The sequence below is a fragment of the Dipteris shenzhenensis genome, chromosome 25 (genome assembly GCF_047967505.1).
Source record: "Dipteris shenzhenensis isolate YYH24624 ecotype China chromosome 25, Dip_SZ_1.0, whole genome shotgun sequence".
Taxonomy (NCBI): Eukaryota; Viridiplantae; Streptophyta; class Polypodiopsida; order Gleicheniales; family Dipteridaceae; genus Dipteris; species Dipteris shenzhenensis.
In genome coordinates, this window is record NC_141620.1 from 47,180,221 (window position 1) to 47,201,586 (window position 21,366).

Consider the following 21,366-nt stretch of genomic DNA (forward strand, 5'->3'; position numbering starts at 1 on the left):
TGGTATCAGAGCAAATTTCGCTCCTGCCTGTAGAAAATGCCCCTCACCTTTTAGCACCTATCTGATACCTCTATATCTGCTAGGAGATCCATGCACGTTGTGCATGGAAGAGATGGAGCGGATGAGCGTAAAATTTTTTACCGCCAACCCCACCTAAGTCATTAGTGGCCCCTCTATCTATCTCACATCACTAGTTGATGTGAATGGACACGACTATTTCTCGTGTCCTTTCAGGTGCTTGGGCTGTCCCAAACCACGGGATGCACCCTTTTCACCAATGGACGTGCCTTGTCGATGAATAGCATTGACTCCTAACCCAAGGGGTGCATCGCTTTGTTAAAAAGACACACCTTTCATGTAGGGACACCCCTCTTTACAAAAGGGACATACGCCTTCATGAAAAGGCACACCTATTCTTCTTTTTCTTTTCTTTTTTCATGAAAGAGACTTCTATTAAGTATGGAAACACCCGCGTCAGCAAGCTCAAAGTGGAAATACATCATGATGTGCATGAGGAAACCCCCCTGAAATAGAGAACAGAAAACTCATAATGAGCTGGAAAGAAACCAAGGTTGAGGTTGAAAGTGCCACCTCAACCCTGTTGTAGTCTCTAAGAAAAGGGGGAACCCTTCCATTCCCTAAGGAATATAGCCCTCCTTGCTGAGGCTGCCCGGGAAGAACCCTACATGCTCACCCAACTCGCCATCAGTGTGTGAACGATGTCAGCCCAAATACTGGCCAAGGTGTGCGAGGGATGGACCTGAGATCCATCTACGCTCTGCCCCTCTGCCAGCCCACATTTGCTGCCCTCAGCCAGGCCTTGCAGAATTCCTTCATGCGGCTGTCCTATAGCACCTTCTGCTTCACAGTTGCTGCCCTCAACCAGCCCACGATTGCTGTCTGATACCCCCAGGCCATGCCAGGAAGAATCGCGAACTTTCCGCGCCACCTCCTGCCTGCAAAACGCTCCTGCCAGCGCCAATTCTGCCGTGAGATCAGCCGATGACTACATGGCCTCAATTGCTCCTTACATCTGCTAACGGTTGCCCTTGCAGATTTCCGTTTGGCCACGTCGATCCATCTGGAGGTTTCCTCACTTATAGATTGTATGCTCGCAGCTGTTGAAACTATCACTCTCTCCCTAAAAATTGAGAGAGAAGTGAAACTGTAGATGCCTTCCAAAGGAGCTAAGAGACGATAGGGGATAGACTGTACTAGATGCTGCCTGAAGGAAAGGAGGAGCTGCTGAGCACCCTTGAAAGGACTGTGGAACTACTCAAAACACCTCATCTGCAATGACTAACTAGTATGCCGTTCAAAAGGACCTGAGAGCTAGATGGTATAGCTTCTTTCCGGAGGGATACTGAGAGTGTCCTCACTAAACGAAGGACACGATTATGGTGAAGCGTTTTCAACCTCTCGACTGATTGGTACTACAACTACTACCTCCGTACGAACTATGGAAGGAATTGCATGACTATCCTCACTAACTCTCGATGAATTATCAACCTTCGTGCTCTTGATACTACACCTACTACTCTAGCTGTGAAGGTACTCCCTCTGCTAGGCCTAAAACTGGTCTGGCCGACTCTTGAGACACCTCCTCCTAGTGAGCATTAAGGTAGTGGGGCTGGTAACTAAGCCCACTAGTCTTGAAATTCCTAATGAGAAGGTGAAACGTGAGTCATCCCAACCAAAACTAGGGTGGCTAACTGAGCTCCATGGATGGAAGATCCCATAGGAAGTGACTGTAGAGCTGATGGAGAGGTCTGATGGGTGGAAGACCAATCACACCTATTTGTTGCATCTAGGGTGTCCCCTTAGATGGAAGCCCCAAGAGAACTAACCGTGTGAACTAGACAATCCCCTCGGGTGGTGGACCCAGGAGGCTCATCTACTACAATTGCTGATGGGTCTGAGATGTCTCCAAGGATGGAAGACCCATCACAAATGACCATGAAAATTGTATGCTCCCCTCATAAAGCTGATCTAGCGGACTAAGCTCCCTAGGTGGAGGACCCAAAGGAACGACCTAGACACGATAAAGCTGTTGGACGAGTGGAAAACCCATCCTAACTAATTGTATAGACTAAATGATGGCTCAAGTGGCAAAAGGACCACTATAATGCAGATGAGGAGACACATCTTTAAAGACGTACGGAATTCGTGAAAGATCTCCAATCACAATTCCTACGCAACCTCAATACCTAGACAGCTCTAGACCCAGTTCTACGAGCTACGCCAAGGGGACACCTAGTTGCTGAATCATTATGCCAACAAATTCACGCAGGTGTTCATACAGTTGTAGCTGGAGGAAAATCAGAAGCTGAGCAAGTTCCTTATGGGCTGTGTTTAGAAGAGAATAAGCTGTTGAAATTGGATGATCCCCATGGGTGGTAGACCCAAGAGGCTCACTATCTGAGCATGTTGACTGAGCTGAGCTGGCCCTAAGGATGGAAGTCCCCTGAGAGATGGCTGTGGAAGTGGCTGCAATAACCTCATGGGTGGAAGACCCTGAGGAACTGCATGCAACTACTATTGTGGAAATTGAATGGTCCTTTGGGCTGGTAGACCCAAGAGAAGCCAATGTTTGAATTGTTGCAAAATAGCCCCTGGAACTGTGTTCTGAGATGGAAGACTCTTGAGCAGATAACGGACCACTTGCGGATGAAGAACAGTCTGTGGGTATTACAGAAGGATAGTCCACCCCACTGTGCTCTAGGGTGGAATACCCCTAAACAAATGATGGACTCGCACTGGTAGCTGTTGATGAAGAGAGGAACCGTGAGCAGGCCGTGAGGAACTGCTGATGCTGTAGAAGTATCTGCTCATGGTCTCGCCTACGCTGGACCTCAACTGCTGCCAAGTTAGCACGACGTCTGGCCCAATGCATGGCCACCTCAAGGCATTCCTGTTCCAACACAAGCTGGAAATGGTCCAATGTTGTTGAATCCTCATTTCTTTTCTTTTCTTTCTTGTGCAAGAGCTAGCTTCTCACAAAGGAGCCGATTCTGCTCAAGGAGACGATCTTGCTCCATGAACGCTGGCATGAGAGATACTATGCTGGATGGGTCCATGATGGAAGACTGGTAGACCCATCAACTGCTGCGACAATGACTGCTAGAGAAAAAATTACCCCCTAACCTTGCCGCAAGGTTTTAACACACGTTGGTGAAGAAAGGAGCTGGCCTGATGCACAATGAAGGAAGGGAGGGAGAGACTAGTATGGTAATACCACTGGTCCAGGGTTGGGACAACTTACAAAATTAGATGATATGCTTGATGTCCCCACCACGCTCCCTTCTCTACTGATTGAGTCCCCATTACTGAGCTTTGCTGCTAGGACTCACTCCAAAATTCTTCCAATCAAAAGGAACCATGCTGCTCTGATACCATTGTAACATGTGGGGACTTGCTGTATGGAAAATAGATGGATGCAAAAGGAGGACTCTAGCATGAAAGACACCAAAAATCTTCCTAACTATAGTACACTGCTTTATTTATATTGATGGCATAAATGCCCTGACTACTCTTGTAAATGAGTGCCCAATCAGCATACAAAACTGAGTTGAGAAAACTCCCCTAATTGCGACTGTGGGAGATAGAGCTATGTTGCTGAAACAGAACCCCAAACCTCACTGCTAGTGTTGGCCAGAAGTACTGCAAACAACCTCCCCATTGGATTGTGATTTGGTACGACTGACAGACTGCTGTTGATGGCGCGCCCAGCCCACTTCCTACACTTGGTGCTGCCCTTTGGGGCCTTAAAACCTTGCACATATGTGTTGGGGTGCTGCGACATGGTGAGTGTGCAACCAATTGTCACTGCCACGTGTGTCTTGCACTAGTGCATGTGATAAACAGAAACAGCAGGAGCTGAGCAAAAGTGAACAAGAATCAATTCACTGCCACCTGGCACTAGTGCCTGTAATAGATGAAAACAGCAGGAGGTGAGCAAAAGTTAACGAGAAGCAATTCGGGGGATTGTGAGTGAATGAGGGGAAGTAGCAGAGGTTGTGAGATAAAAGGAGAGGACAAGACAACAACAGAGAGAAGGCAAAAGCAGTTTGGGGAACCGTGAGTGAATGAGGAGAAGTAGCAGAGAAAAGAACTTGAAAAGTCTCTTCTCCCTCTAGCCAATTATTTGAGCTTCCTCAGTTTGCTCCCTCAATGTGTGCCAATGGTTCAAGGATCGTCAGTTTGCTCCCTCAATGTGTGCTTCAAGTTGGAGGAAGCTAGTCAAAACTTGTCACACTAGAGGAAACCCACGTCCCCCTAATTCGCAGGTTTTGGGGCAAGGATTCACGCTCCTTATCTTCTTTCAGAAGCAGGTTTTGTGTGGGGGTTTTTTGTTCAACCATAGTGAGGTTTGGGATTGACCTTCCTCTCCCACATCATGTGCAGGGTTTGGGGTGGTTTCTCTCCACCTCTGTTGTGTTGTTTGGGTCTTTAGTGGAGGCTTGGGATGGAGATTACTAGAACCTCTGTTTTTTTTGCGGGGTTCTTTGTGAAGGGTTTTGGGATTGATATTACTCTCCCACCTCTGTCGTTTTGAATGGAATTCATTATTTTTTATCAACTGACAATTTTGTGCAAAGCTTTGCCTATGGATGATACAGATTGCTCATACGCTAGAGCAGGCAAGACAGCAAGGGGATAAGATACCAAGGAATGGATTGTGAGACATGCCCATCATACCCGGGATAAAACTCATGGTCCATTTTCCCTCATCGGCATAGGTTATGTATTGGTATGCTTGAAATTACTCACCGATGACACATTACAGATTCCCACAGATGGGAAGGCTTGGAGCACGTGGAGAGCCAGTGGACAGAGTTCAATGAGGAGCTACGACATTTGCTTGCCAATGGAAGGGGGTAAATCCCTTTCCATCTTGGTAGCAGCTATAAATGTAATTGATAACAGTCTTTTATTCTTCCCCCCTGAAGATGTTTATGTTTCCTTTATTAAACTTTAAAAGCACAAAAATTTTAACTTAAAAAAAAAAGTAAAAGTTTCACAACCAAGCTTCAACTTTCCAAACTTCAAAGATTGCAACAGCTGAAGACAACAAATAAATCAGAAATGATACATGTTGAAGCACCTGTCCATAAGCAAGGACTGTAGCATTGTAACCTTGAAACAAACCCTCTACAAGTGGTGCAACACACTCTTCAAAGATTGCTGATGGTGCAGATGCAGTGCTCCCATACACATGGTCAAATGTGAAGCTATGATTGCCTATTTGAACCTGCATAACGATGGTATTACAGAATTTACTCAAACAAAGATCACATGAAATATGCACATAACAAGTGGAGAGTCAAAGAGGCTCTCACATAACTACCAAAAATTTCTTCATGTTAGAGTTATCTCCAAATGATTTCTTGCTAGTCCAAATAGTTGTCTGGTTGCAAATATGACAAACCTCCACAGAACTTACGCATTAACATATTGTAGCAAGGTGTTTGTCAGACCACATTCGCCAAGGAGCAAGGCAACAATGTAAAAAATCTTATAATTCAATTAAAAGATTTGTAGTTTCAGAGTGTTGACAGCGAAGGACAGTACTAAAATTTTTAGTCCATCATCAAGGCAGGGAAAAAAAATACCATTTCCAAATTTATGTATTTAGTAGACTAAAGTATAATCCATTCATCCATACCATATGACATGAAAATGATCCCATTCATACAATCCAAGGCAGCTCTCCAGGTGGCAGGGACAATGCATGGGTCAGATGGGAGCCATCTTCTCAAAGGAGGGGCTCTATTGAAGCTGTACAAAAGCAGCATTGGCACAGGAGGGCAGAGGAGGAAACACGGAGATAATCAACCTTGATGAAGATGAGGACCCAGTGCAAGTGCGAGTGCCAAAGAGGAGGCATCTCAGAAAGAGACGCACGTCTACTGGTTCGACTTTATCCAGGCCAGCACAAGCAGAGCAAGAATCCTTCTCACCTCCCCCTTTCGAACAAGAGAGAGCCTCCAGTGCCTCCACCACCTCACCACCTCAGCCCTAGCCAGAGAACCCCATGAACGATCAGGACGCATTGCTTCCTGCAGAGGTCCTGGTCTCCTTACAGGATCCCCCTCCCTCACGACAGGGCACAGGTCATGCGTTGGAGGAATTGTCAAAATGGGGTGATCCTTCCTTTGATGAGGAAAATCAGCAAGCTTACACATTCAAAGAACAGATGGACCTGTAGAGAGGTGGAAGCAGCTGCAGCGGCCAGTGTATGGACAATTCTCATATGCATCCAGCCACAAAGTTACAAGCATGTAGCAGCATCATTCTGTGAGCATTAGGGGGATAGTCACCTGACATAGTCCCATGTTTGCTATTACAATGATGCTCGCATTTCATGGATTTTGCCATCCCTCACCCATGTTTAAATAGAATGCAATATTTCAGCCAACCACAGACCTTAGAATATGATGCTCAAAAACATGTTAGGAATGCTGCTCAGGTGAAATTAGGGATCCTGTCATAAGGCTGAGTTTTGCAATGAAAAAAAAGGATTCAAGTGCCACTGTTTCTAATCAATATGGAATATGTTGTATAGGAGATGTTCTAAATCAACTCATGATATGCTTGATATGATGTACAACAGATCTGCATATACCAAAAGCACCGTGGTAAATCATGCACAAAAAAGATTGTAAATATTTAGATGAATAAGAGGACATGCCCAAACTCGTCCTCGAAAAACAGAACAAATAGTGCAGTTTCGATATCACAACAATCACTCACAAGGTTGAAAACCATAAACTCCATCTTACATAGCAGGAACTAGCTACAATGACATCCCTGTTGTGGATCATAGCATTAACATACGGTCTCACACATACATATCCCACACCAACACATATTTCAGCATCCATTCATACACAGGTCTTCTTCGTACTGAGTTTCTGTCAACACTCTAGGGTGAAGGGCAAACTCAACCGTGACAAGGGCTAGCATTAAAGGAGAAGGCAATCAAAAGTAGTCCACATTCTCTTCATTCAACCTGTCAAAGGAAAGACCCTACATCCAATACTTATTCCAACTAAAACAATTTAGATGTTTTGCCCAAGTTCGTGATATTTTGTCCAATAAATAGCGTAGTATTGTTATATCCCTATCTGGTTGGACTTGTCAGAGTCAACCTGAGGTAGATGTAACACACCTATACCTTTCTCCACTGCAGGATACCCTGGCCAATTATCTTCTACAAATCTTGTGTGCATGGTTATTCACAGTTCAACGCTCTTACCATGGATGATCAGCATGTATTTTGTCCTCAATATAGCTAACCTTCAGTGTGACCACATTATTTATAGTGCTAGCATATGGAACCTTCAGTGTGTCCTTGCCACCTTCAGCGTGTCCATGTCACCTCCAATCTGACTCCATCACCTTCAGAGTGATCTATTACCTTCAGTGCGATCTGTCATCTTAAGTATAACTTTACCATATTCAGTATGCTGTACTTTGCCATCTTCAGTACAGTCTTGTTTACACCACAGTCAAATCAGGAAGTTGAAAGATAGTGCATGAGATCGACTTCACATCAGTGAACTTAGGAGTCCTTTGACTATTTCTTTCTGGATCACCTTCCAATTTAATACTAAATAAATACATTTTATATTAATTTCAATGAGGTATATTTATGCAGGCACATGTCTCACATAAGACGCATGCCTTATGTGAGCATATGTAGGCACATAAGCCTCAAGCCTCACATAAGGGAGTCTTATGTGCATAAGGCTTAAAGCCTTATGTGCCTACATAAGGCTTGAGCCTCATGTGGGCACATAAGCCGTGGACCTCATGTAGACACATAAGGCATGCGTCTTATGTGACCACATAAGGCTCAAGCCTTATGTTGGACATCTTCACATTTAGAGTTTTCAAAACATATCTTCACTTTTTTAGTTTTTAATCAAATTAAATGGGTCTCCCGCCCCCATGGTTTATTCCTGACACTTTCAAATTGGCTTTGGGGATGAACCTTGGTGTGTTGGCAATGATGCTTAGCTTAATGAGGGCAGATCAAGATCATGTAAGTTTAACTGTGAGGCGGATGTGTTCTTCAGAAACCTAAGCTTTGATTGTTACGCACATGCACATTATAATGATAGAGCACATTGAGGTCCATAGGATGGCTTCAGTTTGGGTGAATGCTGAGTGGTCAAGTTATGAGCCTAGCTAATTCTAGGATGTGGTTTATTAATATAATTAATTGTGTGCATGGGTGGAAGGGTCATGGGGCAACAATTTTTAGAGACCGGATTAAAAGATTAAAATAATATGCCTTCGTAAGACTACAATATATCCAATCTTACAAATTAACATTTTTTACAGGTTTTCTCATCTTTTTACAGCTTTCAGTCTGCTTTTTGTGCTTCCTCAGCTTTCAAAAGCTTTCTGCTTTCACCCATGGTCTATAAAAATTCTCACCCTCTTGCAAATTCTCACCCTCCCCCTGCTGCTTCCTTGCTCTCACTTGCTGCCCTTCGCTTAATCCTTGCTTCTCAGCCTTTCCACTCACTTCAAAGAGGCTAAACCTTTTTCAGATTCTCTAGAAGCACTCTCACATTCTCTCCTACTCCCTAGATTGAGAGACAGGTTGGTGCAAATTCAATAATTTCAGGGATATCTTGCTGAGATTGGAAAGTTTGGGTTCTCCTTCACCTCATTTTTTATCAAGGGATGCCCGTGGTGTACTTTCTACAGTTCCCTACAGTTTTATGATTGAGTTCTGCCATTTTTAATCATTAAGGAGATCAATGTACATAACTTTTAAGGCTATTGAATGACTAGATATTGCATACATAGGGATTTGTCCAAATCTCCAACATGGACAAAAAGGTCCTAAGCTGGGACAGAATCCTGCCAAGTATGCATGTACTCCTACATATGTTCTAGGATTAAATTTGAAAAGATCAGCAGGTAATGAATAATACGGCAAGTACAGAATCTTGCCAAGTATGCATGTACTCCTACTTATGGTCTAGGCCTGAAATTTGAAAAGCTTGGCCAGTATGGAATAATATGGATATGCTCTTAAATATGTAGCCTAGGGCTAAGGTTAATGGGGATGATTAGGTAGTTAGACGGAGCATGCTACTCGAGACTAGAGTAAGTGCACACCCCTAGGAAACAATACAATGTACATAGGGTTCCTACTATGCATGGCTTGTGGTGACATGGAATACTAAAGATACCAGCTATGGGCAATCTTAGGCGCTAGTGATTCTCATTAGGAGCCTTCAATTAGGAGGTAAAGCTGCACACCTGCTTGTAAAGAGTACTATATAATTGCAAAGACAATTTAAATTAGTGGTAGTGCCACATCAACGCTACTAAGTCATTAGTGCTACATCGCGACTACCACACCTGCTATCACAATCCGAGACATATGAATGGTTGGATGAATGGACACTTGTGAAGTGTATGCCCTTGGGTCACTTCCCATGAGGCACAATGCTTCACAAGAGATACAACTCTTCCAAAGAAGGCATACAATGATGAAGAGGACACTTCTATTCATTAATGTTGTAATGTATCCCCTATCAAAGGATGCACTCTTCCCAAGAGTACCTCTTCATGCACACCCTTTGGAGCACATATGTGTGGCTCTTCCCTCTCCATATAAAAGAGGTCCCATTGTATGGATTAGACACTTTAGAAATTCATGCATATATTCTTGCTCTTTGCTATCTTTATAGTTTCCTTTCTACTATGCAACGCACTAATTATATTAGATTATTAGGATTTTGTACACTGGTATCAGAGCAAATCTCACTCCTGCCTGCAAAAAATGCCCTTCACCTTCAAGCCTCCACCCCATACCAAACAATGCCAGAAGGTGCTCCACACATTTGCACATGGAAAAAATGGAGAGAAAGTGTGACAAATTTTTTACCTGTCGCCCCACATGAACCCCTAATGGTCTCTGCATCCCATCACATCACCAGATGTGATGTGAAATTTTTTAACCTGTTGCCCCACATGACCCCCTAATGGTCTCTGCATCACATCACCAGATGGCATGAATAGGTATGACCAGGCTTGTGCAGCCTTCGTGTGCTTGGGCTGTCCTACAACAATGGCTTTCATCGAACAAACACACCCGTTCATGAAGAGACATGTCTCTTCCTCTTCCTCCAAGGGACGCATCCCATAGTGAAAGGTCACACCCTTTCACCGAAGGGACACACCCTCTCGTGAATGCCCTTCAATTTTAGAATCCACCCCACGTGAAGGGACACATTTCCTCACATTGAGGCTGCACCCATCCGTGAAAAAGAAAGCTTATACACCCAAAAGACACACCTTTTCATGAAAGGACAATATAGTGCTTATTCACACCCTTTCATGAAGGGGCATAATTCCTTTGATAGGTCATCATGACCGAAGGGTTCCAAGCATCCACCCTAGATGAAGGGACACATGTGGGCAGTCCAAAGGACACCTGATCCCTCACGAAAGGGCACATACCCCTTACCAAAGGGTACACCTAGCCAAAGGGCGCCCCTTGGGGGATCTTACTATGTCCCTACCATAGGCCCTCGGGAGGCAACCTCCCACCCCCTTTTTGCCTCACTGTACAGCCTCCCCTTGCCTGGCCATGACCCCTCCGTACAGGTTTGTCACAAGCTGCAATATAGCCCTGTCAACCTGCCGTGCTGCCTGTCAGCTGCCATACTGCCAGCCCTGTACTGACTGCCTGTCATCATACAATCTGTTTGCATAGGAGGCACAGCCTTTAAAAAGCTGTACCCCGTGCAGCCTTGGCCTTGTCCTGCACCCATGTGCAGTAAATGCTGCTGAAGCATGCCTTGAACAGAGACCTGTGCAGCCACACCCCTACCCTTGACAGGCCACACCAGCCTCTCTGCACCATCAATTGGCCGTACAGCCTAGGATTTCTGCTTGCCAGAGCCACAACCTCGACAGCCCCTCTAACTTGGTCGATGCCTTACCTATCCACGTGATGTGCCTGTATATTCCAGCATATATTGGACCAGGTAGCTTGGCACTTAGAAACCTTTCCAAATTAAGGAAAACTGTAAGAAATCCTAGATTTACTATATTTAGAACAGTGCTAAGGAACAGAAAAGAGACTGAGATAGCAGAGAGCAAAGGAATAACTGTATTGCTTGAATGTCTGTAGGGTGGATGTGATTGCCATCCATACAATTTGGCCTCTCTTATATAGAGAGTGAAGAGTCACACATGAAAAGGTGTGTACTCCAAAGGGTATGTGCATGAAGAGGTGTGTACCCCTTGTGAAGGGTGTGACCCTTGATGAGAGGGTACATTACAATAGGAATGTCTCTTCATTAGAATGTCTCTTGTGAAGGGTTGTGCCTCATTAGGAAGTGTCCCGTCGAAAGGGCAAGTGTCCCATCGAAAGGTCATACCCTTCCACAAGTGTCCATTCATTAAACCATCCATAAGTCTAGAAAGAGAAAGGAATACGTCACAGATCGTGACATCCCCTCCCACTCAAAAGAAGACCCTGGTAGAGATAATGGCACCGATGTAGAAAATATCATGGTAGATGCTGAAAATACTGCTGTAACAGATCAGGGTACTGCTGTAAGTCTTCATCAGACTGCCAAGTAGCGTCGGAGTCGTCCAGATCTCGCCAAAGAACAAGGAATTCCGTGATAAGTCGATGTCGAGTCTCTCGCTGTCGATGGTCCAGAATACGCTCAGGAATAAGGAGAACATAATCGTCTTCGATTTCTGGGACATAATCACCTGCAGGAGGAACTGCTTCATCGCCTGGAATGTACGTCTTTAGCCAAGAAATATGAAATGTTGGATGGATTTTACCCCATGATGGTGGTAATTCCAATTTGTAACTTAAAGGTGAATTTTTCTTGACGATCCGGAAAGGTCCATAGTATCTTGGTCGCAACTTAGGAAACACAGACTTAACCGTCTTATAGCGATGTGGGGCTACAAATAATAGCACCATGTCACCAGTGGTAAATTCCAGGTGACGTCTATGTTTGTTGGCAGACCGTTGATACCGCTCTTGCGCTTTTCGCATATGATCCCTGACTTCAGTAGAATATCCTGCATTTCTTGAACCAGTTGATCAGCTAGGGCCACTCGATGTTGAAGTACAAAATTTGTTGGTACAATCGGAGTGTGTCCATAAGCTGCTTGGAATGGAGTCATGCTGATGGCACTATGGAAAGAGTTATTATAAGCAAACTCAAGGAGTGGTAGATACTCTTCCCAAGCTGCGAGGCGTGACTGAACATAATGTCGAAGCATTTCTTCCAGAACTTGGTTGACTCTTTCAGTCTGTCCATCTGATTCTGGGTGATAGGCTGAACTGAACAGTAGAGTAGTACCCAAAGATTCGAACAGTGAAATCCAAAAGTGACTGGTAAACTTAGGATCTCTGTCGGATATGATATTCTTGGGTAATCCATGGTGTCGGAAGATGTGTTGTATGAAAAGTTTGGCTATGTCCGGGGCCTGTGCACTGCTTTTGCAAGCAACAAAGTGTGCCATTTTGGACAAGCGATCAACAATTACCATAATCTGAGTGTTACCTCTGGAGGATCGTGGTAGTGTTGTAATGAAATCCATGGAAATACTTTCCCACCTTTCAGTTGGAACTGGAAGAGGCTGAAGAAATCTTGTTGGAAGTCGTCGACTTGCTTTCATTTGTTGACAAGATAAGCAAGATGTAACCATTTTGATGACATCGCTTTTCATCTGAGGCCAGTAGTATGTTGCACTGAGTAACCGATAAGTCTTATTGATGCCTGGATGGGCAGCATAAGGAACTACATGATGCTCTTTTAACAAAAGACGTCGAACATCCTTGTCATGTGGTACACAGACGCGATCTTGATAATACAGAAGGTCGTCCGTATAAGAATAGGATGAGAAAATCTTCTGTTCAGAAGTCGAAGGTTGATCTTTTGAAAGAACCTGTACTGCTGTGCCGAAGTTTTTATCATTGAAATACTTTCCTTTGAATGAATTCGGAACATCCACATATAATGTAGAGATTACCATGGCTGATGCTAGAGGTAACCTACTGAGAGCATCTGCAACTACATTACGTAGTCCTGGTATGTACTCAATGGTCATGTGAAAGTTGGCCAGAAACTCAACCCAGCGTGCTTGTCGAGCGTTCATGACTGGCTGAGTAAAGATGTACTTGAGAGAGTGATGGCCTGTCTTGACCACAGAGTCGGCACCCATGAGATAATGTTTCCAAGAGCGATAAGCATGTACAACAGCAAGAAACTCCTTATCATAAACTGGATATCGGGTTTGGATATCAGAATGTTTATGGCTGTCAAAAGCAATAACTCTGCCTTCTTGCATCAAGACTGCTCCTGTAGCGATGTCGGAAGCGTCGGTCATGACCTCAAATGGAAGATTTGGGTCAGCAATAGCCATAACTGGTGTAGTAGTGAGTGCTTGCTTGAGTTGTTGGAAACTATACTCTGTTTCGGGAAGCCACTGAAAAATTGCTGTGCTTTTCAATAATTCGGACATAGGAGCTGCAATTTCGGAAAACTGATAGACCTTTGTATGGTAGAAGTTTGCCAATCCGAGAAAAGAGCGGACATCATGAACATTCTTAGGAGTAGGCCAGTTTCGGATTACCTCGACCTTCTTGGGATCCACAGAGATACCTTGAGCTGAAATAACATGTCCCAAATATTCAAGTTGGGTCTTGAAGAACTCACTCTTCTCAATGTTGATGTAGAGAGAATTTGCGCGGAGAACTTCAAAAACTTGGTGAAGATGTTGTTTGTGCTCATGTAGGGATCTGCTGAAAACGAGGATGTCATCGAGATAAACGATGACGAACTTATCGAGGAAAGGCCTGAAGATGTCGTTCATTAATGTCATGAATGTGGCCAGGGCATTGTTTAACCCAAAAGGCATGACCAAACATTCATAGTGTCCATACTTTGTTCGAAAAGCTGTCTTGTATTCATCGCCTTCTCGTATGCGAATTTGATGATAACCTGAACGAAGATCAATCTTGGAGAATTGTGTTGCGTGTAGAAGTTGATCGAAGAGGTTATCGATGCGAGGCAATGGATACTTGTTTTTGATAGTGAGCTTGTTGAGGGCTCGATAGTCGATGCAGAGGTGCATAGACTTGTTCTTTTTTTCCACAAGTAGTACAGGAGATCCGAAAGGGCTGCGACTGGGCCGAATGTGACCTTTGTCGAGTAGCTCGGTGACCTGTCTTTGGATTTCTTCATTTTGAGTGTAAGAAACCCGATAAGGAGGCTTCGACGGTGGATTACTGCCGGGAATAAGTTCGATTGGGTGATCCACTGGTCGTCGAGGTGGTAACTGCTTTGGCAATTCCTGTGGAAAAAGATCCAGGTAAGGCTGGAAAAAAGGTTGGTTGAGGTATTCAGGAGGATCCTTAGCTGGTGTCTCCTCTACTGCCGTAACCAACAGAAGTGAAGTCTTTGCTTGGCGTTTACGAACCCACTTCTTTACTTGTAGGGCAGAGGCAACTGGGGTTGAAGGAGAGTCCCTAGAACCAGTTAGCTCAATAAGTTTTCCCTGGTGGACAAACTGGATAGTATGGCTGCGAAAGCTGATTGATGGATCATAGTCGTAGAGCCACTGTTGTCCGAGTATGACATCGTACCGAGAAAGAGGCATAATGTCGAAGTTCAACTTGTCCGTATAATGTTGGATGCGAAAAGACAAGTTTTTGATCCTGGTGTTGCACAAGAAAGTTGTTCCATTTGCGAGTTCAATCTGATAGTCCATGAGACTAGGACTGGTGGTCAACCGAAGTTTATCGACCACAGAACTGGCTAGGAAATTATGAGAACAGCCACTGTCGATGAGGATGGTGACCTTTGTTCCACGAATCGATCCTTGAACACAAAGTACTTGAGTGGCCAGGGAAGGTTTGGGGTTGCTGGCAAGGCTCAGGTGGATGGTATTCGCCATTCGAACAGCTTTGCCTTTCTTGTCTTGTGCTGAGGTAGCATCTTCTTTTTGGGAAGTGCTAGGTTCCATATTGGAATTTTGCTTTGGTCGCTTGGGACAATCGAACCATCTATGGTCGCTTGTACAGATGGTACAAAGTCCTTTTGAGCTGGAGTTGTTCTTCTTGTCAGTGGCCGCACCTTTATGTTGGGGCTGTCGGTAATGACTTTGTGAAGAAGAAGAAACACGATCCTTGGGGGACTGCTTCTGTTGGAATCCAGCAAATGATTTCTGAGGCTTCTGGGGATCTTGAGACTGTCGCTGACCTTGATTACCGAAGTTTTTGCGAAACCTGGTATTATCTTGAGGGCGAGCACCTTTGGCCGTAGGAGAGTTCTGTGTGCGAGTAGCACTCTGCTTCCCTGTGTTGAGGAAATCTGTAATGCGCTCTGCGTAAGCAATAGCGCCATCTGTGGTGGTGATATTGGCTTTAAGAACATCAATGCGTAACGAGGGTTGTAGGCCTGAGATGAAAGCATGAAGGTGATCATCCTCAGTTAAACCATCAATCTCTAGCACCAATGTGGTGAACTGAGAGATATAAGAAGACAGGGAACCCGTTTGCTCCAACTGTCGAAATTTTGATCGTGCTTGGAAGTCCGCATTGGCAGGTACAAACTGCTTACGGAGCACGTGTTCAAAACGTTCTCAAGTTAACACACTTTTTCCGTCCTTTAAGCGTCTTTGCCACCATAGAAATGCTGTATCCTTCAGGAGGGACGCTGCCAAGGCGATCTTTTTGCCTTCCGTGAGGTCAACAGTGTCAAAATACATGCGCATTTTGGCGAGCCATTGGTCAACAGTTCGGCGATTACGTTGACCAGTGTAGGCTTCCGGAAGTTTGACGTCAAGTCGTTTTGTTTTGGAAGCTTGAAGTAATCGGTAGAGAGTACGCAGTTCAGTATTTTCTACCTCGGGGGGAAAAGAATCCACATCGTCGTCGGGTTGCGTCACCTCGTCCTCTGTATGTGCTGAACTTCGAGAATCTTGGAGTTGTTGAACTTTTTGAACCAGGTCGGAGATGCTGTCCTGAAGCTGAGATATTTGAAGTTGCAATAGAGTTTCACTTTGGGTGTTGCCTTCAGGGGTCTTTTTGGGACTTGATTCTTTAATCTCGGGAGAGGCTTCACGCGAGCGGTGCGACATGTCGGAAATCCCTGTGAGAGAGGCGCGAACTTGCGCTCTAGTTTGTACCATCCCTGAAAGAGGATTCGGGCTGCTCCCTGAGGTTGCTCATATTGGAGGGGGCAGGCGAGGCAGGATGGAACCACCCGTGGAAATCTGGTAAGGGAGGTCCTGTCGGAGGTAACACTGGAGATTCTGAAAAAGGTGTTACTGCTCGTGATAAGACAGGGGTAGGTAGCAGAGTCCACGGAGCTGAAAAAGGATAAGGAGCTGCTGTCGGAAGAGGAGGATATCCAGGAGAGGGAGTGCCTTCAGGATGTAAATACTGACTGGGAGAAGGTACACCCTGTAGAGGAGGATATCGGGGAGCTGAAGGAGGTGGAGAGTACCCTGGGGATGCCGAAGGTGAAGGGTAGAACTCTCTCCAAAAATGAACAGCAAACTCCTGAGGAATATCGTGTTCCGGATATCTTCGTGTCTCGTGGAACACAACCTGTACTGTGCTGAGGAAATAATGTAACTGAGGTGCCTCACGCAGAAGGTAGAGGATGTGATCCAAGTCACTCGGAGGGCACGTGACACAGAAGATCCAAGATGCAAAGGCTCCAAAATGGGCTGGCTGTGCAATTTGAACACGATATTGTGTAGTAGCAGGTGCCTGATGTGTCCTTGAATGGCCGGGTGAATTACCAGGGGTTTCCATGCTTTAATGTGGATTCTTTCATTTGCTGTAATTTGTTAAAGAGAATCCTTAAAAGCAGATTGGAAAGACTCCACCTGGCAATCATTTAATCTGCCAAGTTGTTGCGTAGAAGAAGGCTGCAAATCGTTGTCCGGAGATCCATGGTGCAATGGTTTGCGAGGAGCGATCGATACTTGTCTGGTCCGGGCTGTCAACAGGCTGTCTTCATCGCGCGAGGAGCTGCAACTGGTGCTGATTTGGCAGGACCAAAAATGGCGAAACAAGGGGCTGCGGGCTGGACTGCGCAGGAAAATGCAGGAGCGAAGGAACCTGGCGGGTCAAAGGACTGCGCAGGAGGGGGGGGGGCTGGCGAGGCCAAGGAGTTGTGTGCAGGCTGGTCGTACAGAATGGCGCAGGCTGTGGCAAGTTGCAGGTCTTGCACAGGTGTGTACGGCAGGGGCACGGCTGCAGGGCGTGCGCAGGCTGTGTACGGTCAGAAGCAACGGCTGGCTGCAGGGAAGGAAATCTGTACGGCAGGCTTGCGCAGATGGTGCAGACTGTACGGCAGGCTGGCGGGAGGTACAGCGCAGACTGCGCAGGAAGAATGGCGAGGCTTGTGCAGGGCTGTACGGCCAGGTTGTGCAGATGGTACGGCAGGTTGCGCAGGCTGTATGGCGCTGTACGGCGAGGCTTGCGCAGGCTGTACGGCAGACTGATGGCTGGCCGTACGGGCTGACGCAGGTGGTACGGAAATCCGTACGGGCTGACGCAGGTGCTGCGCAGGCTGCCAGAAAATTCCGTACGTAGCAGTTTTTCGTTGGAGAAGGGGCGACTTTTCGTTGGGCTGCCTAATGGGTTAGTTGCCCCAAAAATTAAATGGGGGGTTAAGTTAACCCTAGGTAGCTAGGGTAATCCTAGGGGTAGGGGATGGGTTTATTTTTTTCCCTTTGTTACCCCTCTAGGTATCCTTTTGTAGGTACTTGGGGCCTAGAAGGTGTGCCTATTCGAAGGGGTGTGACCCTTGGAATAGGTGCACCTGTTCATGAGGGGATATGTCCCTATTGTTAAAAGGGGTGTGACCCTGCATGAATAGGTATGTCCTTTTGTCCACGATGGGGTATGTCCCATGAGTGAGGAGTCGAGACTCGTCACCAAAAGGTGTGTCCCATGGTGGAAAAGGTGCGTCCCTTGGTTTTGGGACAGCCCAAGCACCTGGAAAGACACGATTTTTGTCGTGTCCATTCACATCAACTTGTGATGTGAGGGAGATGGAGAGGCCAGGATGACTTTAGGCCGGGTAGGCGTTTAAAAATTTTACGCTCATCCTCTCCATCTCTTCCATGCACAATGTGCACGGATGTCCTTCTAGCGGAAAAGATGTATCAGATCGGCGCTAGAAGATGGGGGGCATTTCCTACAGGCAGGAGCGAATTTTGCTCTGATACCACTGTAAGAAATCCTAGATTTACTATATTTAGAACAGTGCTAAGGAACAGAAAAGAGACTAAGATAGCAGAGAGCAAAGGAATAACTGTATTGCTTGAATGTCTGTAGGGTGGATGTGATTGTCATCCATACAATTTGGCCTCTCTTATATAGAGAGTGAAGAGTCACACATGAAAAGGTGTGTACTCCAAAGGCTATGTGCATGAAGAGGTGTGTACCCCTTGTGAAGGGTGTGACCCTTGATGAGAGGGTACATTACAATAGGAATGTCTCTTCATTAGAATGTCTCTTGTGAAGGGTTGTGCCTCATTAGGAAGTGTCCCGTCGAAAGGGCAAGTGTCCCGTCGAAAGGTCATACCCTTCCACAAGTGTCCATTCATTAAACCATCCATAAGTCTAGAAAGAGAAAGGAATACGTCACAGATCGTGACAAAAACACAAACAAGATAGCATGGCTTTCAATCTACATTTCCAGGTGGCCTCCCTTCGGTTCCTTTTGAGGCTATAACTTTACATTTAATTTTTTATGTTTATACAAAAGGAAAATGACAAGCCTCAAGAAAGTATGGATTTACACAGTAACTTCCCGGTCTCCTTTTTCTTACATGCCTTACCAAAAGAACCCAAACAACCTACCCTTGCAAGATTCCATGTGTGGATTGCCTAGGCACATTTGCATTGTGGTATTCTTCACCACATGGCACCTAGAGGATCTCCATCACATCCTTTATTTGGTTCGAGAGGCAGCACAACTTTATTTCTTCCTCCTAGCAATTGAGGTGGTGTTCCACAAGAACCAACATTATCAAGATCCTCCTCTTAAGTTGTTGTCCATTCTTGGCACTAGATACCCAGTTTGGCCAATTCTCACCATCCAATCCCACAGAGCAGGTCCCCCAAGCAGTTTCAGTTTCACCAAGACATCCTTCTTCCTCAAAGGCTCCTCTGCTACAATATACCCCTTTTCCTACATCAACGACCTATCTAACATTAGATCTCTAGACACCAGAGAACATACCTTCTCCTTCACGGGTTGGGACATCAATTTCACTCTCATCAGTTTTCCAATGCCTCCTCTGCCAAATTTCCACAGTTGGTCCCAACCTACTCTGCCATCCACACTTCTTCCCTTCTAGGGTGAGTATTTTCAGGTAACAGTATCAAAGTTCTTCAAAGTGCAATCTTGAATTCAATTAAGGTCGCATGTTTATGTTACTCATAGCTCCACATTGCTGCAAGACAGTAAATTCTATGTTTCCCAAGCTACGGCAATGATACTATGAACCATTTTAGATCATAAAGAAACACTCAACACTAACTTATAAGTTGAATTTACCACAATCTTGGGGTAAAATTCGCCTACATTTCACATTTCATGGTTAAAGGCGTATGTTCCAGGCGATGAAGATGTTCTAGCTACAAGCGATTATGTTCCTGAAAGATGACTATGTTCTTCTCATTCCTGTGATTCTGGACGATTGACAGCAAGAGACTTGGCATCAACTTATCATTGACTTCCTCGTTCAGTGGATTGACTTCCTCGTTCAGTGGCATGACCTTGACGATTCTTACCCTACTTTGTAGCGGCCAGATCAGGATATGCAACGGTACCCTGACATCTTGCAGTATGTTTAGCATCAGATATGATTCTAATGCTACCTTGGCAGACAAACAAGGATATGCAGCAGTACCCTGACATCTTGCAGTATTTTCAGTATAATTGCAGTCCCATGACAATTTGCAGCAGTATTTTCAGCATCAAATATGATTCATTATACACCAATTCATATTTCCAGAATTAAGTGGGAGGGGGATCCGTGACATATATCTTTCCTAAAACCTTACAGTTATGGACAGTTGGATGAATGGACAATTGTGAAGAGTATAACTTCTCAAGGGGGTCACTTCCCATGAGGCACAACAATTCACAAGAACTAACTCTTCCAAAGAGACATATACTTATGAAGAGGGCACTTTTATTTAGAACATTGTAGTGTACTCTCTCGTTAAGGTTTGAGGTGCACACCTCTTCATGCACACACCACTTGGAACACACCCTTTTAGGTTTGACTCTTCACTCTCGATATAACAGAGGCCTCATTGCATTGATCAAACACTTTAGACATCCTATGCAATATACATATTCTTGTGTTCTGCTATCATTATAGTTTCTTTTCTGCTCCTCAGCTCATGGATGATATACTAGTATTTTTCACAGATGCCATGTCTGCCTGCCGATTGTAGACATATGTGTGTGTGTGTGTGTGTGTGTGTGTGTGTGTGACTATGTGTGTGACTGTGTGTGGATTAAGTCCATCCTTGGAGGATGCTTTGTAGAGGGAGTATATTTTGCATCTAGAGGCTTTTATGAGGTGCATTTATCGGATGCTTTATGCAAGCAGAGGTTACTTGAGCTTTCTCCCTTCTTTTATGGGAAGCAGATGGTTCATGCTATGCCTTGGTCCCCAAACAAGGATTATCAAAGTCTCATACGACATCATTGTCCTGTATGGGTTGAGGTTCTTAATTTCCCAAACTATATGCATGAAGAATTGCCTCGCTTGGCTGCTACTCTGGGACAGGTCATTTGTCCTCCACGCCCTATGGGAAACTGCAACAGGTTCTACATTCTCTGGGACACGGATTCACCTACCCCTCCTTCTATTGCAGTGGAAGTTGAGGGAGTGCAATTGGGAAAAAAGTATTTTGAACTGAAATGGGGTGTGTTTGCAGGAGCTTGTTTTGCCTGCCACAAGTTTGGGCACCTAGCCTCTGAATGCCCAATGGTTCTACATCAGCATTACCGCCCCAGACACGGGAAAAGAATGAGAATTTGCAAGCTAAGACAGCAAATAGAAATGGTGCAAAGAATGCCAAACCAATCAATCAGGTGCAATCATTTGCTGGAAAAGGAAAAGAAAAAGAAAAAGAGAAGATGAAGGAATCTGTGGGAACAGATAGGGATGGTTTTCAACAGCCTAAGAAGGTGGTTGTATTGAAGCAACACCCCTTTCAATCTTGTCAATGGGATGCCTCTTCTCCCTCACTAGGACAGGCTTCCACTTCAGCTCCTGTCCTTCAAAATTGGGTGGGGGTTTTGAAGAAGGGCATCC

At 45.1% G+C, this 21,366-nt stretch overlaps 1 protein-coding gene across 1 annotated transcript in view; it reads right to left on the reverse strand.

Annotated features, from left to right (window-relative positions):
- LOC147885969 (kinesin-like protein KIN-4A) overlaps positions 1 to 21,366 on the reverse strand; it is a 220,312-nt gene that overhangs the window by 191,485 nt on the left and 7,461 nt on the right. The window contains exon 3 of the mRNA XM_087396260.1: positions 5,105 to 5,251. Within this exon, the coding sequence (XP_087252386.1) occupies positions 5,105 to 5,251 (147 nt within the window). The remainder of the gene's footprint in view (positions 1 to 5,104; positions 5,252 to 21,366) is intronic.